Here is a 21,679-nt window from a genome sequence, read left to right as displayed (position 1 = left end):
TAAACCACCTAGACGGGGTTTGAATTTGAAGCGTTTCACACCTGTGCTTTGAGCGGGACCTTTTTCTGTGTCTGGAACGGGAGCGTGAGCGGGACCGATGGGACCTCCTGGAATGGCTGGACGAACGTTTCTTCACGTCCACTGGAAGAAGAGGAACACAGGGTTTACACATCAAAACTTCACCGTCACATCACAGGTTCACAGGTGGAAAGTGAAATTATTTTCATACAGGGTTATATGGTATCATTTGCAGTTTTTCGTGGGAAAGGGAAGAGGAATGGAAACAAGGAAAACAGACCAGATATTGCAAATATTCCTGATATGAGAGAGTCAAATATATAGTACACATAATGTGCATGGTTAGAAGAAATGGGCAATGGAATGAGGCAGTTAAAATAGCAGCAGATATAGTAGTAACAGACGGTTTTGCGACACAGCCACAAGATTAGTGCAATAATATTGGGTGCTTGTCACAAAAACGCAACTTCAAATCGGTTTCACTGAACAATCGATACAGTTAGATCATGATAGACCAGTGGTTTTCCGACATGTTGTGCCCAAGTCACACCAATGGGCAAGTAAAAGTCTCACAGCACACTTGTATTCATAGCGAAAATAGTTCATCTATGTGCTCACAACACGTGAGCATGTAGATTTTTTACCTATAATGACATCTCCAAAATAGGCACGCCAGGTTGAAAGTTGTGAATAAACAACATTCTTTTAGGGTATAGAATTTGCCTCTGTATTAGGTATTGAGTGTGCACAAAGTACTGATATAGTCTATAACAAATAATGAATAGGCTCTCTATGCACAGTAGAGGTGTGCATTGGCACTGCCCTCACGATTCAATTCGATTACGATTCACCAGGTAACGATTCGATTACAATTAACCTTGTAATAATTCGATTCGATTCGACGATGCATCGCGATGCATCACACTTTTCTATATTATTGTACAACATGGAAACTTTTTCATCAGTCAATACAAGCAGTCAGATATACTGAACGACATATAAATCTGCCTGCTTCTCTGTGCAATTAGCAACATGATTAAAAAACAAAAATATATATATATATATTAAAAAAATTAAATAAAAAAACATATTTTCTTTTTCAAAATTGATTATTCGATTCATAATTGTCCATGTCCGCATTGCGATTAATCGATTATTCGATTATTTTTTACACCACTAATGCACAGCAGCCATATTTTAAGACATTCACAGGTGTTACCAATGATACTTTTGAAGGGGGAACAGCCTTCCATTTCGACATCCCCCCACTCCGACATTGACTTCTAATTGTCGGAGTGGTGGTACTTTCCCATTTCCATAAACGACCTGCCATTCCGACAGTGTCGGACTGGCAGCATGGCACTTTATTTTTTTTTCATGAGTCCCGCCATTTCGACACGCATCTCTGTGTCTGTCTGTCCGCGCATATAGTCAATAAGATGGTTATTATTATTCATAATTATTCATATTATTATTATAAAGACAAACAGTGCATGACTGACGGACAGAAAGCCTTCTCGAATGATGCCCCGTTGAAATAATATCAAAACGAAATCATATAATGCTTGTATAACGTCCCATGTGTATTGCATTATAATCATTATCATCATAATATTAATCAAATAGACATGTGTGGCACGCGTGTGTCATGCGCAATTACGCGTGACTGCAACCATCATATAACAAATAACATAGCAGGCACAGTGGCAACTGGATCAAATGGATCAAGCTCGCGGCACAGTGCGCCGCACCCGTTATTTTTTACCTAATCAGATGATGAGAGAGAGGTGTGCGCTTCTTATGGTATAAGAACTATACAGCGACTGGACTGACATGACCTTTTAACACTGCCAACTTTCCTACTCATTCCTGTGTGCGACCAACCAACCACACCCCATTTACAGAAGGAATATGCTATATGTCTGCTATTTAGCTGGCCAGTAAACTCCACTTGTCTTGGACGAATGCCATTGAAATAGCCTAAACACCTTATTTAATAGCCTACTGATGAAGCATTTGCCTTCATCAGATAAATACTAATGTTACTGGCCTATTTGAAGAATGAACTGTCCGGACCTGGACCATGACATGTATTTGGGCTGCTGTGCGTAAAATGGATTGTTTAGCTATTTTATGACAATAATAATAATAATTATAATAATGATCATCATCATCATAATAATCATAATTTAATGGCCGCTTGTTCCCCGGCCGCACACAACTCGCTACAAACAAGACAGTCACCGAAACCTACGATCAATGGCATCCATTCATGCCTTGTGCGTCTGTCTACAAACTAAGTGCCTTTGATCCTAATCACCTTTTATGTGTGCGCGAATGGGCCATCAAGTTTGTCTGATCTCCCAGTGGGGAGTTAACGACCGCTGTTGATTCATTGACTGAAGCAATCCACACCTACTAAATTGTTTGTTTTTTTTCCTCGAAAGCAAAGACTCATGGAGAAATCATGATGTCATCTCAATCAGCTCAATCAATCATGATTGAATGGCAGTAGTGTATGGCCACCGTAAGTCCTTCGATCCCAACTCTCTTTGATGTCAAGTGGGCCATCAGGACGTTTGCTCTCCCAGAGGGAGTTAATGAGCGCACATAAGTGTGTGTGCCACGTATGATATGGACTGCACATTATGTTTGATTTGGATGCACCAATTGAGTGATTCACACCTATTTATTTGTTTATTCCTGAAATTATAAGCAGTGCATTTAAGTTGTTTATTGCCTTTTAGTTTACTACTTATTGAAATGTAATGAATTGTTTCCCTGCTTAACTGTTTATTATATATATATATATATATATATATATATATATATATATATATATATATATATATATATATATATATATATATATATATATATATATATATATTATTCGATGCTTTAATTCAGGGGTAGGCCTACTCAACAGGCGGACCGCGGTCCATTTTTTCCCCCCAAAATATTATTTGTAGGTCAGGCCATTAATCTGCGAATTACCGCGACCACGAGTCAGAATTTTTCTTGTATTCATTTCATGCAGCGCTATGCATGTGGACTGACACAGAGGAGAGGAGGGCGGGATGGAGATACGGGGGCAGACAGAGTTTGAGACGAGGGTGAGAAAGATGACACCTCCAATCTTATACAGTGTATGTGAGGACGTAGTTGAACACAGCTGACGAGCTGCGCTATTGATATGCTAAGTAGCCAGGTACTCGCTCGGCGCACGGATCGAGTGGGACGCATTCTTGCATGCACGCTCGTGCACCTCGCGTGCACGCGCGTGCACATCCGTGCATGTGCCTGCGCCTCCCCTGGCCAAATAAGTGGTTGCACGCCGTGCAACCGCGTCCACTGAGCATTGCACCCCTGCCCACAGGTCACGTTATCAATCAGTGGGGGGGACAACACCACAGGGTAATCAGATAGAGAAAAACATCTAATAGATACAGTGTTCAACATTTAGGCCTACATATCCACAAAACAACAGTGAAAAAAACACAAATGGACACTTGATTAATAACATCTATAGAAAACAGAATTTAAATAATCAGGTAGGCTACATTAAACATAGGAAACAACAGTTATAATTAAAGAAAGTGGCTGATTGGGAAGTCCTCATTCATTCCTTTAGGAGACATAGTGTAGGGTGTAGGCGGCCTAAATCCAAAAAGATTCCCGCTGTAGCAGCAATCTAAGATCTCCTCCTCGTCTAGGGCATGTTCAATCCCCTGATATCTGTGAGTGGCCACATTGTGCTTAGCGGACATGAAGTGCATTGCAACTGCATGGGCTCTTTGGATCTTGGTTGCGAATGCTGCTTCTGTGTTCGGAAATGCGTGTCTTTAGCGCCCTGTTGGTCTTACCAACATATCCTCGACCGCATGGGCATTTTAGCAGGTGTTTAACATTTTTGGTTGTGCATGTTATAGTGCCCTTGATATCAAAACGTTTCCCCCCGTTAGTGGGTGCGTAAACCTTTCGGTGAAATGACATTGCGCAACGGGCGCATCTGTAATTGCCTTCGGGGATTTGAGTCAAAAAAGACGATTCTGGCATTTTGGGGATGATATCCGATTTGACAACTGATTGTCTTATATTAGGAGGATGTTTATAGACAACTCTGGGCATGTCCTTGAAAGTAGTGGCCAATTTTGGGTCGCTACTGAGGATATACCAATTGTTCTTTTTGTGTGCGTTCAAACTCCTTACCAAGGGCTGAATATTGTACAATGCATAAGGGACCGTTACTTAGGGAGGCGTCCCGTTTGGACTGTATAGGGTCATATCATACAGGAAAATAAACTAGAGAGTTCACAGAATAAATACAAATTTGAATACAGTATTATTTGACAGACATGGCTATAGCCAACATGTTACTGATTATTTGGAATGATATATTATTGCAGCTGCAATATTGATTGTAATGGATTCATAAAACTCTGGAGAGGAAAAGGGCGCGCACACAGTGCACCATGCGTAATGGAGCGAGGGAGGGAGTGTTATGGGCTGTTTTTCCAACAATTTATAATACATCTGCAGCATTTCATTCATAGTCTAATGTTAAAGTCCGTTGTTACTCACGCCATGGCCCTCTCAGAAGCATTGCAGGTCAAATCCAAGACATATTGTAGTAGGCTACAGTCAATATAGTCTAATAGGCTGCTTTTAAATCTACAATAAAATGACAACGGATTGTCCCCTCTCCTGTTTGTCGTTCTGTGATGAGTTTTACTTTTTTCATAATATCAACCATTAAGCACAGTCAGCTGGCTGGTGTCAATTATCTTTCTATACTCAATGACAGCTGACGGAGGAGACTCAGGAGAGTAGCCTAGACCTCAAAACAATAAAATAACCAAATAAATATATACCGGGCAATTATATCAATGAGAGAGCGAGAACGAGAGAGAGAGAGAGGCTGTAGGCCTATATAGGCTATAGCCTATATAGGCCTACATGAGAGAACATTAAACGACAACTAGTACAGTGAGTGTGCCCAGTCCAACCACAACAGCACTACAACTACAAGGGACATTCCAATATAAACGTAAGTTGCAGCGGGGATATCATTATGCGGTATGCTACATTAGAGGCAGTTGTGCATCATTGATCAAATAAGCAACACATTTAATATAAGCCCAGATGATTCCAGCCAGGAGGAAAGAACGGGAGAGTAGGAGAGAGGAGAGTGAGAGAAAATGGGAGAGAGAGAAGGTACCAAAAGCTTTTTCTTTTCTTTCTTTTTTTTGCGTGTTTGCGCAGCCCGCACCATCCCGCACTGCGATAATTGCCTCTGAAATCTTGACTCTCCCGCTCGCCGTCCACGCTCGCAGTCCAACCCGCGGGCTACGGGTCAGCCCGTTCATAACTAGTGCCTAGGAACACCTCGGTATTTGGCGCAGGGTGGATGGAGGCCCCAACGGAGGTCTCACCCTTGGCCAAAGTCAAGTCGGAATGGTGGGTCGTTTGAAAACTATGGAAAGTGCCTCCACTCCGACAGTTAGAATATGTCGAAATGGTGACATGTCGAAATGGCGACATGTCGAATTGCCGACATGTCGGGATGGCGACATGTCGAATTGCCGACATGTAACCTTTTGAAGGCTCTGTTCCATTCTGGTCAGACGGAGTCAGGGTGCTGATATTGTGCATGTTGGCTCACTGGAAACACTCCCAAATGGCCCTTTACGGGTGTGTAACTCTCCGAGTTATGGGGGTCGTGGAAAACTGAAATTCAAAAATCTGAGAACTACTGTGCTACACTAAATGGAACAGAGCCTTCATTAGTATCATTGGTAACACCTGTGAAGGAAGCGATATGGCTGCCGTGCATAGAGCCTATTACTTTTTTTGTAGTTTGCAATATATTGAAATATTAATGTGTGGCTGTCACAAAATCCTAAGGCACACATAGATTTGGTAACCACTGTGGTAGACCATAGGTGGTGGTGTACCTGGTTCTAAGACAGCAGCGATAGTGGACGACATCTCCTTCACTCTCTTCATGACCGTCTCCATTTCTTTAGCAGCAGCCTGGGGGGTCAGCTCTGGAGGCTTCACGATGGCATTGTTGGAATGGTTAATCCTGAAAAACGCGTCACAAAAAAATGCAGTTGACCAATGAGAAACAGCACAACACCCAGTTGACCAATGAGAAGCACAGCACTAAGCCCAGATGACCAATCCCATCAAAGATGACATATGCCAAAACCCATATAGTGAATAAAAACAAGCATTTGCTACACAATTATGTCCGCTACTTTTCAACTACACATTACATGAACACTAGTGTCCCCTAATTCTGGCCATGTCATAATAGGCAAACATTTTGTGAAAATAGGCAAACATCCACCAAAAATTGCAGATTTACAAGCTCGCAACACATTGTGTGGTTTTAGATGAGCTATTTTCGGCAAAGAGATTTGGTGCAGAAGGGGGATAAGTAAGTAGTTGAGCCCTATATGCTTTGCCGTAAGACAAAGAGCTAAAATAGCTACTAGCTCACAACTTTTTTAAACGATTTTCACATACAATGACATTCCCAAAATAGGGATGCCAGGCTGAAAGTGGTTAATAACATCTAGAGATGAACATACGTATAATGTTATGAGATGATATAAAACAGCAGCATACTTCAAGGGTCTGTCTCCGAACATGACTCCGTTGAAGGTCAGGGCTCTGGCCACAGACACCTGGTCTACAAACTCTACGAAGGCGAAGCGCGTGGGCTGGGTCTCGTCTCCTGCCATGCGCACAAACTTCACGTCTCCAACCTGCTTGAAGAACTCCAGCAGCTGCTCTGCAGTGGTGGTCTACGGAGGAAACACCAACATGTCAACAATACAAGGCAACTGTGCCGTAAGCTGGTATAAATGCATCTTGGAGGGAACGAGTGATCATCTAAAACAGGGGTTCTCAACCTTTACAGGCCGCGACCCCCCCAAAATTGTCATATTTTCTGGGGACCCGCCAAATGAAACATATTCTAACAGGGGACCCCCCACCCTGACAAGCACTTGGAATGTTACAGTACATAAAAATGTTCAGTTCCACGGATAAATATTGTGAAAATAGCAGATATACAAGCTCACAATGCTTGTATATAGGCCAGTCTATGATGTCAATCATGCATCCATGATCTATTTAAATAACTAGACCTATAATAATCCTGTGGGAGAAACACAGTTTTCAGCTTCACCCAGCTGATTGCTGCCCAAGTGTTCAGACTTGAAGTGCCGGAGCAACGTCTCTGCTCTGTACCGGGTGTTATACTCAAATGTGACAGTGTGACCCTATACAATCTGGTCAAAATGTCTGCGTTTTTATTAGTGTGGTTGCCCAACAGGGCAACCAGACTATAGTACTCTATACACTTTATTTCTTTATTTATTTATAGATAAACTTTTTTTCAAACCGGATCTCCTCCCACAGGAATCGTGCGCTTGTATTTTGCTAAGAGATTGGTTAAATAGTTTAATTGATATTGATTTATTAGTGCATTAAATTTCCCCATCCACTTTAATGTAAAAGTGAAAAAAATCACATTCAAGTATTTTTTTCTCAGAAACCGTAAGAGCTAGAGTTACTAGATTTGGAGGAAAGGTTCATAATATTGTCCGAAATTATTTTAAAAATAATTAAACCAATCGGCCTCATGGTGGCGCTATAACAGCCCCCTTTACGTTTTGGCCCATAACTTTTGAACCGTAGGTCGTAAAATCAAAATTTCTTTTCACCTGGATTCCTTGGGTCACTACGCATCTCCCCATATAGGCCACGCCCATTTGCGTCAGGATAGATTTTTTGATATTGATTTATTTCTGCATTAAATTCCCCCATCCACTTTAATGGGAATTGCAAAAACTCCCATTCAAGTATTTTTTTCTCGGAAACCGTAAGGGCTACAGTTACAAGATTTGGAGGAGAGGTTAATAGTTTTTTGCGAAATTATTAAAAAAATAATCACACCAGTCGGCCACATGGTGGCGCTATAACAGCCCACTTTACCTTTTGGCCTATAACTCTTGAACCGTATGTCGTAAAATCAAAATTTCTTTTTCCCTGGATTCCTTGGGTCATTACGCATCTCCCCATATAGGTCACGTCCATTTGCGTCAGGATAGATTTTTTGATATTGATTTATTAGTGCATTAAATTTCCCCATCCACTTTAATGGGAATTGCAAAAACTCCCATTCAAGTATTTTTTTCTCAGAAACCGTAAGAGCTACAGTTACCACATTTGGAAGGGAGGTTCATAATTTAGTCCAAAATTATTAGAAAAATAATTACACCAATCGGCCACATGGTGGCGCTATAACAGTCCACTTTACCTTTTGGCCTATAACTCTTGAACCGTAGCTCGTAAAATCAAAATTTCTTTTCACCTGGATTCCTTGGGTCCCGACGCATCTCCCCATATAGGCCACGCCCATTTGCGTCAGGATAGATTTTCCGCCATTTTGAATTTCCTTCAAAACACACTTTTTGCTCCTTTTCCTTCAATTTTTTTCCAAATCTCACACAAATCGGTACACGTGATCTATGGACCCATGCGATAAACCTATCCAAGTGGAATTTTGATAGTCCGTACCGTTCGTCCGTAAATGGCTTCCAAAGTTAGCGGGAGGGGCCGTTTGACAAAAAATGCCAAAAATCACGAACGAAACGTCCGGTCAATCCCAAATTTGAATCACATGTCAAGGGTGGTATACTACACCAATCCCCAAAAGGATTTCCACATTGATCCATAGGGGGCGCCACGAATGCTCCAAATGTAACCGTTTGATGCAAAAACCTTATTTTGGGGGGATCGATCCTCTCAAAATGAAACGCAAGCCATCTCAGGAGTGACGACACAATGTAATTGGCGCAGCCTCCGACGTTATTCCTCCCGGCGTATTCCTCGAGTCCCGGCGGCCGCGACCCGCGACCGGCGTCGGCGCAACCACACTCTGCAATTTCCCCGGAATTGCGACGCGTCTAGTTGTTTTTGTTTTCTATCGTGTTTTTATGTGATTTCTACGCAGATTTTGTTGTTCATAACTTAGGATAAAGTAGGATGCGGCCAGCTGACCATGCAAAAAGGCGGTGTCCTTGGATTACATTTTTTGTTACTGCGATCTTTCTTAACACATTGGCTGCCAAGAACGCAGATCTGCGTTCATTTGCGCAAAAGCCCGTTGGCTGCCAAGGACGCAGATCTGCGTTCTTTCAAAAAAAAAAAAAAATTCAATTTTTTTTTTTTTTTTTAAACCCAAAGACCAAGGAGATATGATTTACCAAAGATTTAGACTCCCAGACACTTCCTTGTAACTTAAAACTTAAAAATGATGTATCTCGGCTCCTAAGTGCTTTTTTTTCTCATTGAAAAAGTCTGGCAGCCTACTGTGGGGAAAATTTTAAAAAGCTGGCAGCCAATGTGTTAACTCATTCAGTGCCAAGCTTATTTATTCATGTTAATGGAATTTTGGTTCTGAGTGCCACAGCCAAAATTCATTGTAAAAAAAAAGTGCATAGGAAGCGAGATACAGCCTTTTTAAGTTATAGGTTAAACAAGGAGTGGATGGAGCAGCAAATCTTCAAATCATCATATCTTGGGATCTGAACATGTTTTTCCCCCCAAAAAAAAAAAAAAAAAAAAAAAACTTTTATTTTGATTTTTTTTTTTTATTTTGAATTTTTTTTTATGACGGATTTGACGGATTGTGGCGCTCTGGGCGTCAGGCCACGTGACGGATTTGACGGATTGTGGCACTCAATGAGTTAACATGGAATTTGTTGTTGACAACAGTACATGTGTGTCCCATGGTCTGAGTTGGATGCGTCTTTTCTTAAATTGGATGCGTCAGAGACACAGAACGCAGGCCTATCAGCGTCACTGAGACAGACGACCGCATTGCCGACGTCTGGCCTCTTACAGAGCCATGCCGCTCACCTGTGAGTTGAGGTTGCCGACGTAGACGGTCCTTCTGATCTCGTCTATTTTAGAAGGATCCACGTTGCCCATGAGGGGAGGAGGGTTGAGCACTGACGCTGCTGCTGCCGTCTGGTCCACCATGGCTGCAGACACCCGGCTCACCAGCGGCAGAGTCAGTGCCGGTGGCTGAAACATACATACAGAACATGTTGTCACTCACTCACACAGGTACAAGCAGTGAAATGGTCTGCAAGACTCAAATGTTTTACTTAAGTAAAAGTATCGATACTGCAATGCAGAAGTACTGTTACAAGTAATAGTCCGGAATTAAAAATGTACTTGAGTAAAAGTGCAAAACTATTGGTATCAAAATGTACTTAAAGTACAAAAGTAAAAGTACTAAAATGTTTGAAAATAGCCAATCTACAAGCTCACAACGCGTCGCAATGAATATAATAGGGCTAAAGTGGTTAATGTATATTTTATAATGTAATCATTTATATCTGCAAAGTAACTAGTAACTAACGAAATAAAAAGAACCCTTTTGATCCCGTCATTCTTGAATGCAACCCTTCGCTCCTCAATGTTTGTTGTTGTGTTTTATGGGGTCAACGGCAACGCACCAGAGGAGTCTGAGTGCGGTGGCAACAAAAACAGTTAGTTCGACGAATTCAAATACTCAAAAAAAAAAGCCTAGAGCAGGGGTGGGCAACTTTGATGATGGAGAGGGCCACTATATTTCCACACTCACTCCAGAGGGCCACATTGCATGTACTGAATCTTCGTATTTTAACCTTTTTCGCCATTCTATGTCACACAAAAGTAGCAAAAACTGCCGATCTACAAGCTCAAAACGCGTCGCAGTGCGGCGCGTTTTGAGCTATTTTTGAATTGGAATCCAGAATATTTTTTTGCCATTTTTGAATTGGAATCCTGAAAAGTTACATTTTTATTTAATTTCAAATGCATTTAGTTATACTTAATGAATTTAAGTAATGCTAAGTATAACTTAATGTTATACGTAGTTATACTTTATTAACAGGGGTGCACATAACTTTTTAGGTCTGGTACGCAGAAGAGCACCTGGACATGTGACTTGGTGCGCATGGCGCATGGCGCCCGTCCCGGGGGCGAGAAGAAAAGGACGCTCTGCTTCTAAATTCCGCCGATTTTCGCCGTTTTTTTTTTCTCACGCTGTTAGATAAAGCCCCCAAGGTTGGTGCCCTGTGCTGCTGCGCTGATTTTATCCGCCAGATTGGGACGTTCACGGCATATTTTGCACCATTACGGTGCGTTTATCATCGGTGACGAGTGCCTCTAACAGCCGCTGCTGGCTGCGTGCACGCAGCGAGGCGATGCGAGGCGACGCGAGTCATATCTCTACCCCTGTGCCTAATGGCTGTACATGGAGCCGACGGGTGCTTTAGAGTGATTGTGTGAGTGTGGCTTCAGGAAGTAAATTCCTAGCCTCGATCTCCAGGCTTTTATTTTTTAGTTTTGCTAAAAAATAAAAGTTTGGAAATTCCTGTCCCAGCTGTTGGTGCGCAAAAGCGCCTCACGTCGCCTGATGTGGTGCGCATTTTTTATTTTGGGTGCGCATGCGCACCTGCGCACCAGTTATGTGCACCCCTGTTTATTAACTTAAATACAAATACATTGGACATAGAAAAGACAATAGAATTTTAATACTAGTCATTAAGCTACTAATATAGACTGAAGTAATTAAAGCGGGTCATGTTTGCATGTTCGGAATTGTAACAGCTGAAATCAATAATATATCAGTATTCCGATATTAACCTCAGGCCGCATTTAGTGAAGGTGGGGGCCGCATGTGGCCCCCGGGCCGCCAGTTGCCCATGTATGGCCTAGAGAGCTTGTATATAGGCTATTTTCAGTGTGCGACATGCTTTAATTGAAGACTTCTATGCAATAGGCTCTATGCACAGCAGCCATATTGGACAGAAATTGGGCCCCTTCCTCGCTTCCTTCACAGGTGTTACCAATGACACTAATGAAAGCTCTGTTCCATTTAGTGTAGCACAGCGGTTCTCAAACTTTTTAATTTCAAGGACCGCCATAACTCTGAGTGTACAAATGGAACCAAATGGAACCAAATGGACCCGGGAGGGTCCCTGGACCACACTTTGAGACCCACTAGTATTTCTAGTGAGCCAACATGCAACAATATCAGCACCCTGACTCTGTTTGACCAGAATGGAACAGAGCCTTCATTAGTATCATTGGTAACACCTGTGAAGGAAGTCAGACGAGGCCCAATTTTTCTCCAAAATAGCTGCTGTGCATAGAGCCTATTAAAATGACCGAAATCAGTCGTGGCGCGTGGACACGAGAATTTGAATCCATGCGACACTGCAAAGCATCCTCACCGTCTGAATGGGAGTTGGGGTAGGAATGGGAAGCAGTCCCCCGCCAGGAATCAGACTGGGCACTGGTGCGGCCGGGGCCAACAGAGACAAGGCCTTGCTCTCCTCCGGGATCTTCCCTGTAGGACAGGAAGCAGGCGTTACAACGGGAAATAACGGCTAAACTGTCCTCTCTGTCTCCTCTATGTCTGCAAAATTAGCCCACTGTTATTCTAGAGAGAAAGAGAGCATACACTTCCTCATATACAGCCTACAAAGTACGGGTGTGTAATAGTTTCTACGCATGATTTTACTGGAAGACCGAGCATCATCCTCACTTTGGTACAAGTAAGCTATTCTCAGTGAACTTGAAATAGTATTGGCAATGAACTTCACAAATCCTAGCTGTTTCTTTCACAAACAAAATAATTGTAATGTTTTTTTTTTTTGTCCTTGGTTTCTTTTCATAGATCAAAAACGAAAAGAAAAGAACAAAGTAATGCAGATAATGAGTCAACACTTTGGTGTATGGGTCACCTGTACTGGAAACATATTGGTCATGAACCATACGATATCAAGCATGGGGCGCTTTCTTTTCCCTGGGCGATCGTTTGGTTTCGCAGTGTGGAAAGGTGTGCAACACAAGACAACCCCAATGGCTGCATCACTAATAGCACACAGGACATCAAATACAGAAAAGAACAACAATTTTAAGAGAAGTGTAGGAAATGTTAACCAAGACTTAGCTCAGAAACAACCGATTAGGATTATTCTTTTTCATCTCATTCCTGGTTAAATGAGCTTTTTATTTAACTGGAGCAATGGTGGGGCAAGCTACTGTTGTACTATAAGCATCATGGCTACTGTATGCATCAAACCAGTTATCAAGAGGAATAAAAAGTCAACCGAAGAATCTAAATCAGAATTGAAGGCACTAAATATGATTGACCATATATTTAAAACACAAGCCTGTTCTTTCCTTGTTTCCAGTGCTAGTCGATATTATGTTCAAACAAATGGCGTAGACTAAAGCATCAATGCCTGAGTCACAGCTTTGAATTAAAAAAAAAGAAGAAGAGTAAAATAAGTTACGAATCCCATTATTGTTTTTCACGTGTCATTACTGCTAAGTGCTTCTTTAACGCTCAAAACGGCAATAGAAAAATCTGGCATAAACACTGGAACGATGAAAGACTTATTTGAGCAATGACGCGCCAATATATCGTGTCTGGGGACTACCAAGGGTCCAAAATGGACCTTTGCAGGTCTGTAACTCTGAGTGGGTACAAATGGAACCAAATGGACCCGTACGGGTCCATTTGGTTCCATTTGTACACTCTCAGAGTTAAACAAACTCTTTTACAGAGTATATTGGGGTCCCAGAGATTGAATAAAAATGAAAAATGCTATCAAATGGGGGTCTGTTGTGGTCTAATGCAGATCAAACTGAAGCTAAAAAGGTTGAGAATGGCTGCGATATATACTTCCTGCCGACGAGGCAACAGGTGGGTTTCTGGCTAAGACACTATCATGACTAGACACTAGTAATAGCATCCTGACTAGACGCTAGATCTATAAGCAAGAGTAGGAGACAAAGAGCGTTAGGTGTTAGTGATCTCTTCACAGAACTCCCATGTGTGCCACACACACATTTCCCCGGTCTGAGCGCCTTGGAAACCTGCATAGAATACAATCAAACACAACGTTGCAAGCTGCAGAAGTAGAGAAACAGAGGGGGGGTGGGACAAAAAATTCAAAACAAACCAAAAAAAAACAAAACAAATAATGCTAGAGACAGGGCAATACTGCAGTTTCTAGACAGAGAGAGCAGAGAGTGGACAACATGTGAAAGTATGAAAGGAAAACAAAAGAAAAAAATAATAAAAAATTAAATAAAACAAAATAAAAAGAGACAAGGTGTCCATCTTGGAAGGTTCAGCGGGCTTATGCTCCTGGTCACATTCCCCCCTTGCAGGCTGCGGTGGCCCATCGGGGATAGTGGCTTGGAAAACAAAGCCTGACTCAGGCTAGTGTAGTAGTGTAACAGCTGGGCCAGCTAGTATCTGATATGCACACATAATCACACAGAAAAAACATACAAAACCAAATTAATAAACTCAGTAGCCAATCCTGCAACCAAGTCACGTTGGACAAAAAAAGCATTTTCAACGTTAAAGAGGAGATACAGCTCTTTTTTTTTTTTAAATGTACATAAAAAGGGAACAACACTGTCGCCAAAAGAAAAATAAATAAAACAAAAATAACAAACAAATAAACAAAAAGGAGAAAAAGAGAAAAAAAAAGATGGAGTTAGCCTTTTTGTCATAGCTATTTTACCATTTCCCTGAAACAATTAGTGTAATTAGGATTATGAGAGAATAAAAAAGGAAAACTAACAGAACACCACTTGGTATAGCTACTTAAAATCACTAATGGTTTCTGAAAACCAGTGTTTACAGAGATGAAAACCCACATAAAGCGTTGTCACTTACTCTAACTAGAATTTTAGATAACTGGAATAGCGTCCGCTGTTAAACAGAGTTACTGCGATGTTGTGGTGTTGTATGTTGGCATGTAATCCCAGAAAGGCTGATATTCCATACAGCCATACAACACTCAATAACATTTTGTGGAGGGATTCATCTCTGCTGCATTTTGAATTGTAGCGCTGTGTGTGTAATCACCAAATAATTAATTGCTGCGACAGGTGGTCAGCTCTCGTCATAAATTATCTATTCCAATTCCCTTCAATAGCAGAAAACGTAAAAACATCTCCACTTGTGTGTGCTCCGTGTATGCCCTCCACATACGATGAAATTGTATGAGTGCGTGATTTATTGATTTAATGTATCTGTATGTCTCTGCTACCTCCCCTCCCCCAAACAAGCAAACCTAATTTACAAAAACAAACACATGGCACTCAGTTACACACATTTACACTCAAAGGACCACAATGGAAATAAGCTCTCAGGCTTTTCTGTGTCTTATCCAGATATGTACAAGAATATGGTAATTTTTTGTCAAAACATCAATCAATAATCAATCAAAGCTCACTTATACATATAATGTTTAGTGCTGCTTTGAACGCCATCTCGTCATGAGAATGTGGTCCATGTGAATCTCATGGAAAGTGGAGACATTTTACACGTGTTTTCTACCACGACTTTCAAAGGGTTTGACGCTAGAGTAAGAGCTGACCACCACAGTCTCAGCGATTCATTATTAGTTTCCTACAAACAAGAGCGCTACGAATTACAATGCCACAGATAAATGAATTCCCTCCACGAATTGGCACTGAAAGTTCTATGGATGTATATATGCAGCGTATGGGATATCAACCGGTCTAGGGCAAGTTGGCAGATACTGTACAAGCCGTCTACACTAGTATGTAGTCAAATAATGTACGCAGCACATAGGACAACGTAAGAGCACGTGGATGGAACAGCAACTGCTACGAGCGAACTCCTCACACCATTCATTCATTCTTACCAAACAAACAGTCAGCAACTATGTACATTTGTATTTGCATATTTTGATACTTTGATACTTTTATTGCACTACATCTCAGAGGTAAAGAATGTACTTGTAATGCACTACAATACATTATTTGACAGGTTTAGTTGCTATGCAGATTTAGAGTATTAACAAATGAGCCCTATTTTGTCCTTTGGCTATTCAAAAATAGCCAATCTTACAAGCTCAACGTTGTGAGCTTTTAGAGCGGCTATTTTTTTTAGAAAGCACTTACTTGCGTACTTTCACTTTAGTACTGTAAATATATTTCGATGCAAATGCTTTTGTAGTTAACGCTTATAAGTACAATTTTGAATACAGGACTTTAGCTTGGAACAGAGTATTTCTACATTGTGGTATTGCTACTTCTTCCACCACTAGGCCTGTCACAATTATTACATAATCTCCTAATAGCAATTATTTGAGATGATCGCAATTTTGTTTTGCATAATCATCAATCATTTCCATGTTAAAATGTTCTTTTTTTTTTTTAAATAGTGGTAATAGCAGATCTACAAGCTCAAAACGCATCGCGATGCTATTTCCACTATCAATGTTTATTTTTTAAGTATAAGATTATTTGTCATATCTGCACTGTGCTCCTTTAGTTTACGAAGGCTAAAAGCCAAAACAGAAATGTAATTTTTATTCACAACGTTCCAATAATGTTTAACGACAGAAACGCATTTAAATCGCTGATCGCAATTATTTGAGCGAACAATTAATCGTCTAGTAAAATGTCATAATCGTGACAGCCCTAATCGACCACAACAAACAGGATGCAGTACTGAATCCATTGTGACAACATTAAGCCCCATGTTTGATCAACAGTTAATGTCATGTAATCACTCACCTTCCGCACAGGGGACAACAATGAGAGCTCTGTCAATAAAAACAGTATTGGTTAGATGCTGCGCCACCCCAACACTGGAAGACTCTCGGTACTTAATGTAACACACTTTGGACGAGAAAGACAGAGGTGCATTGCTGGAAAAGAAGAAACAGAAAAAAACAAAGCTTTTATTAGCTCAATATGCACTGAGGCCACACAAAAAAAAACATTTAATTCAAAGCACTATTCATGAATAAAATTAAATGGAATGTTTATGTTTTGCCTATGACGTCATGCCCAAAATAGGGACACCAGGTAGAAAGTGGTTAATGTGAAAATATATTAATAATAACAATATTAATAATAATAATAAACTATTTGTATTACACTTTTTAAAAACAGAGTTACAAAGAACTTCACATTACAGCATTAAATATAAAAACAAACATGTTGTATAAAACGTGATTTAAAGAGCAAAATATGTGTGTCTTTATGTACACGCGACGTTGGGCACTTGGAAAAGCGCTATTATTATTACTACTATTGAAGCAGAAAGATAAATCAATAAAATGAAAAATGATTTCCCTGAAACGATTAGTGTAATTATGATTATAAGAGAATACAAAAATTAAACTTAACAGAAAACCACTCGGTATAGCTACTTAAAACCAGTGTTTACGGAGACGAAACCCCCCACATGAAGAGTGTGTTTATGTGAAGGCCGCGGGTAGAGCCGGGTCGTTTCCTAGATCGCTCGCGCCGGCCCAGGGTCACACTTACTCGGGCGGGCAGAGCCACAGCTCCTCGGTGGCCCCGAGGAAGCCAAGCAATAATAACAACAATAATAATAAAACTATTTGTATTACACGTTTTAAAACAGAGTTACAACGTGCTACACACAGCATTACACATATATATATATATATATATATATATATATATATATTTTTTTTTTTTTTTTTTTTTTTAAAGAGCATAATATGATGGATGTGTGTTTATGTGAAGGCCGCGGGTAGAGCCGGGCCGTTCCCTAGTCGCTCGCGCCGGCCCAGGGTCACACTTACTCGGGCGGGTAGAGCCGCAGCTCCTCGGTGTCCCCGAGGAAGCCGAATAATAATAAATAATAATAGTAATAATATGTATTTTATTTGTATTACACTTTTTTTAAACAGAGTTAGACCTACAACGCGCTACACACAGCATTAAATATAAAAACATCTTTAAAAAAAGAGCAGCATAGGATGTGTGTTTATGCAAAGGCCGCGGGTGGAGCCGGGCCGTTTCCTAGTGGCTCGCGCCGGCCCCAGGGTCACACTTACTCGGGCGGGTAGAGCCGCAGCTCCTCGATGTCCCCGAGGAAGCCGAACAACGTGCGCATCTGCTCGCTGCTCACCGCGGACGACAGGTTCGTGACTTGAACGACAGCGGTGGTTCCTGATATTATTCCACTCATTTTTTTATATATATATAAATACACAGTAATAGTAATAAATTAACGCGAATGTGTTTCTCTTTTAGGTTGTGTTGATGATTTGTGTTGTTAGTGAATAATACTATCCGCTCTGCTTTCCGGTACAAAATACAGTGATGCCAGATTCTGTGAGAGAAATAAGCAACACGGGTCTATGAAAACAAGCCCAAAAGAAGCACTTTTAGGCCAGTGGTTTTTCATGCTGTCAAGGACCCCCAAATTGACACTTATTAGCCTGCGGACCCCCATTTGAAAAGATATGCCTCAGGGAACCCCATAAGAGAAGATTTTTACGGCTCTAGCAGTGATTCTCAACCATCTTAATTTCAAGGACCCCCATTTTGACATGCAAGAAGCTACGGACCCCATTCAATGGCATTTCTATATCTGAGACCCCAATTTATATCCTAAAATCAATGACAAATTTAACTCTGAGAGTGTTAAGATGGAACCAAATGGACCCGTCAGGGTTCCATTTGTACACTCTCAGAGTTACATACCCTATAAGGGTCCATTTGGTTCCTTACTATCCATCATTTGGCTGGGGACCCCCTGGAACTCCCTCAAGGACCCCTGGGGGTCTCCGGACCCCACTTTGAGAACCAAAGCTTTAGGCCACATGAGCACTTTTAATCTATAACGGCTATTTGAAAATAGCAGATCTACAATCTCGCTGCACTTTGGAAACATGCCCAAAAAAACGCAACAGGCATCTTTAGAGAAAAAAAACAAGCCCCAAGTTGCTTATAATAAGCAGACATGGCAACGCTGTACAAATGGTTTCTTTTTTGTTTTTGTTTTTAAACTATAGCGCCTCCCCAAGGTATGGATGTCCTAGTGCAGTGGTGGTGGTGATCGTGCCCGCTATGGTGCCCGCGCACGTAACGTACGCGCGCGTTCACGTGCATGCGCGCTAAAGAAGGGTTTCATCAGGATGGGGGAAATATATATTAGTGTTTTTCACATAATTTCTGCATAATGAGTACTTTCTACTTTTGGTTCTTTAAGTACATTTTGATACCAATACTTTTGTACTTTTACTCAAGTCAATTTTGAATTCTGGACTTTTACTATATTTTTACATTGCAGTATTGATACTTTTAGTTAAGTAAAACATGTGAGTACTTTTTCCACCACTGAACAGTTCTTTGTTGATGCAATACCCCCTTTTGAGCAGCAGGGCACAGCAAACATCCGTGTTACATAAAAGTACACATAAAACAAACAAACAAACGAAAACAACGCTTAACAGACACTTAGAAATAAACACATACGTCGTGTTTGTTTATCTAATGCAGTCGAAAAAGTACTCAAATGTTTTATTTAAGTAAAAGTACCAATACTGTCCAATAGTCCAGAATTCAAAATGTAATAAAATAAAAGTTACAAGTACAAAAGTATTGGCATCAAAATATACTTAAAGTAACAAAGTAAAAGTACTAAAATATTTGAAAATAGCATACACATTTGTATGTATAAAATAGGCCTAAAGTGGTTAATGTATGTTTTATATTAATAATTTATATATGACAAGTAGTAACTAAAGTTTTCAAATCATTGTAGTGGAGTAAAAGTAGCCTACAATATTTGTCCCCGAAATGTATTGGAGTAGAAGTAAAAGTATTGGAGATTGGAAATACTCAAGTACAAATATACCCCACAAATTTACTTAAGTACTTAAGTAAATGTACTTACTTTTCACCACTGATCTAACGTTAGGTGTTTTATTTGTTGTTTTTAGTTTTTGTCAACACTTTTAAGAACATAACAATGATAATGTTGACTCTGACTTTAGTCTTTTACTGGCAAAATGTACTGTTTGGCTTCAGAATAGTAGGCTAATAAGAAGTAAAATGAGGAATTCATAATTCATTTGATCATTATTCTAGCTAAATTTCATATACAGAAATCCAAATTTAGTCATTCCAAACCCTCATTCTTTGTATCTGAGATTGAAGCCAGTACATTAAAATAATGTGACTCAAAAAATAAGAAAGCTGCAAGAAACTTTTTGTGTTCACTCTTTAATGTTTTCTGCTAGTAAATCCCCCTGGCTCTGATGATGTTATATAGATGTATTGATAACTTCTTTGTTTGTGTATGTTGTTTGTGTTTGTTCGTATTGTATTTCATGAGACTATTAATAAAGATTTGAAAAAAAAGAGAAAAAAAACGCACCGTGGGACGTTGCCATGGTTTTGATTGGTTGATGAACGGTCGGGAACGTCACGCACGGCTTTCGTAGCAGTGCCAGTGAGTGACGTAGCGTCGACGTTGCACGCAATCGCTTACATTGTAAACTAAACAGGTGACGTTGCCATGTTTTATTTTTTTCATTTGTTGACAAATGTTGCATATAAAAAGCAGCTCACCTCAGCCATGTTAATATTGATCAGAGTGACATCAGTGCAACATGGAGGAGGTTCCACAAGGCTGGACGGTGGTCCGGCCATTAGGAAAAGGAAGCTTCGGAGAGGTGAAACTGCTGGTGAACCAGCAGACTAAGGATGCTGTCGCCATGAAAGTGGTGGACGCCCCATGGTTCTTTCAGTGCTTTCAGTGCTTCACGCTGTTCGCTGTCCTGCACGAGGTCCGCATTCACAAGGACCTCGACCACGCCAACATCGTGCGCTTCTTTGAACACCGGAGGAAGGGTCCGACGGTCTATCTGTTCCTGGAGTACTGCAGCGGAGGGGCGCTGTTCGACCGGCTGAAGCCCGGTGTGGGGCTGGAAGAGCGAGAAGCGCACAGGTACTTTGAGCAGCTGATCGCGGCCGTGGAGTACCTGCACGCCGTGGGCGTCATGCACGGGGACATCAAGCCCGAGAACATACTGCTGGACGACAAGGACAACCTGAAGCTGGCGGATTTTGGTTCGGCACGAGTGTTTCGTCCCAAAGGCCACAGCAGCGAGCGCCTTTTCACCTTGCGGGGCGGGACGTACGCGTACATGGCTCCGGAGGTTCTCGTCCAAAAAACATGGAACAGGGTCCGGCCCGTGGACGTGTGGGCCTGCGGGGTCGTTCTCACCGACATGCTGACCGGAGATCGGCCCTGGGAGCTGTCCATCGAGAGCTGTCAGAAGTATCAAGACTGGCTCAAGGTCAAGGAGAAAATCTACCTACCACCTTGGAACAAGATCCGATCCGCACCGCTCAGTCTGTTGTCTAAACTACTGCTGGCCAGTCCAGAGGGCCGCATCTCCATCCCGGACATTAAGAGACACCGTTGGTTCACCCAGAAGACCCATACAGCAGGTTGAGGGGGAGAGGGCGGAGGAGGAAGACATGAACATCACCATGTTGGTGGAGATGCCTGTAATCTAGGAGAGAATGACTCACCTGAAGAGGGCGCTGAAGGACCCTCTTCACCTGCCAGAGAAACAGCAGCACTACTGTCCAAACCCAGGAACTACAAACAGTAGCAATACCACAATATGAAAGTTCTCTGTTATTAGTAAAAGTCCTGTATTCAAAATTAAACCTGGTTAAAAGTACAAAAAAAAAAGTATCGTCATCAAAAGTAGGACCCCATGGAACAGTAGCCTTCACTGCGGTGAAG

At 41.2% G+C, this 21,679-nt stretch overlaps 1 protein-coding gene across 2 annotated transcripts in view; it reads right to left on the bottom strand.

The window, feature by feature from the left end:
• srek1 (splicing regulatory glutamine/lysine-rich protein 1) overlaps positions 1-18,202 on the bottom strand; it is a 28,338-nt gene extending 10,136 nt beyond the window's left edge. Inside the window, exons 1-7 of one of the 2 annotated variants that reach the window (XM_084047444.1) lie at positions 17,967-18,202; positions 16,669-16,802; positions 12,327-12,442; positions 9,958-10,125; positions 6,655-6,833; positions 5,976-6,106; positions 42-141 (exon numbers count right to left, since the gene is read on the bottom strand). In XM_084047444.1, coding sequence (XP_083903570.1) covers positions 42-141; positions 5,976-6,106; positions 6,655-6,833; positions 9,958-10,125; positions 12,327-12,442; positions 16,669-16,802; positions 17,967-18,100 — 962 coding nt within the window. In that variant the 5' untranslated portion in view covers positions 18,101-18,202. The other variant, XM_084047445.1, reaches the window with a different exon arrangement.
• Positions 18,203-21,679: the final 3,477 nt, after the last annotated feature.

This window comes from Gymnoscopelus microlampas (genome assembly GCF_963454915.1).
Source record: "Gymnoscopelus microlampas genome assembly, chromosome: 21".
Classification (NCBI taxonomy): Eukaryota; Metazoa; Chordata; class Actinopteri; order Myctophiformes; family Myctophidae; genus Gymnoscopelus; species Gymnoscopelus microlampas.
This window is presented reverse-complemented; position numbering and strand designations above follow the sequence as displayed.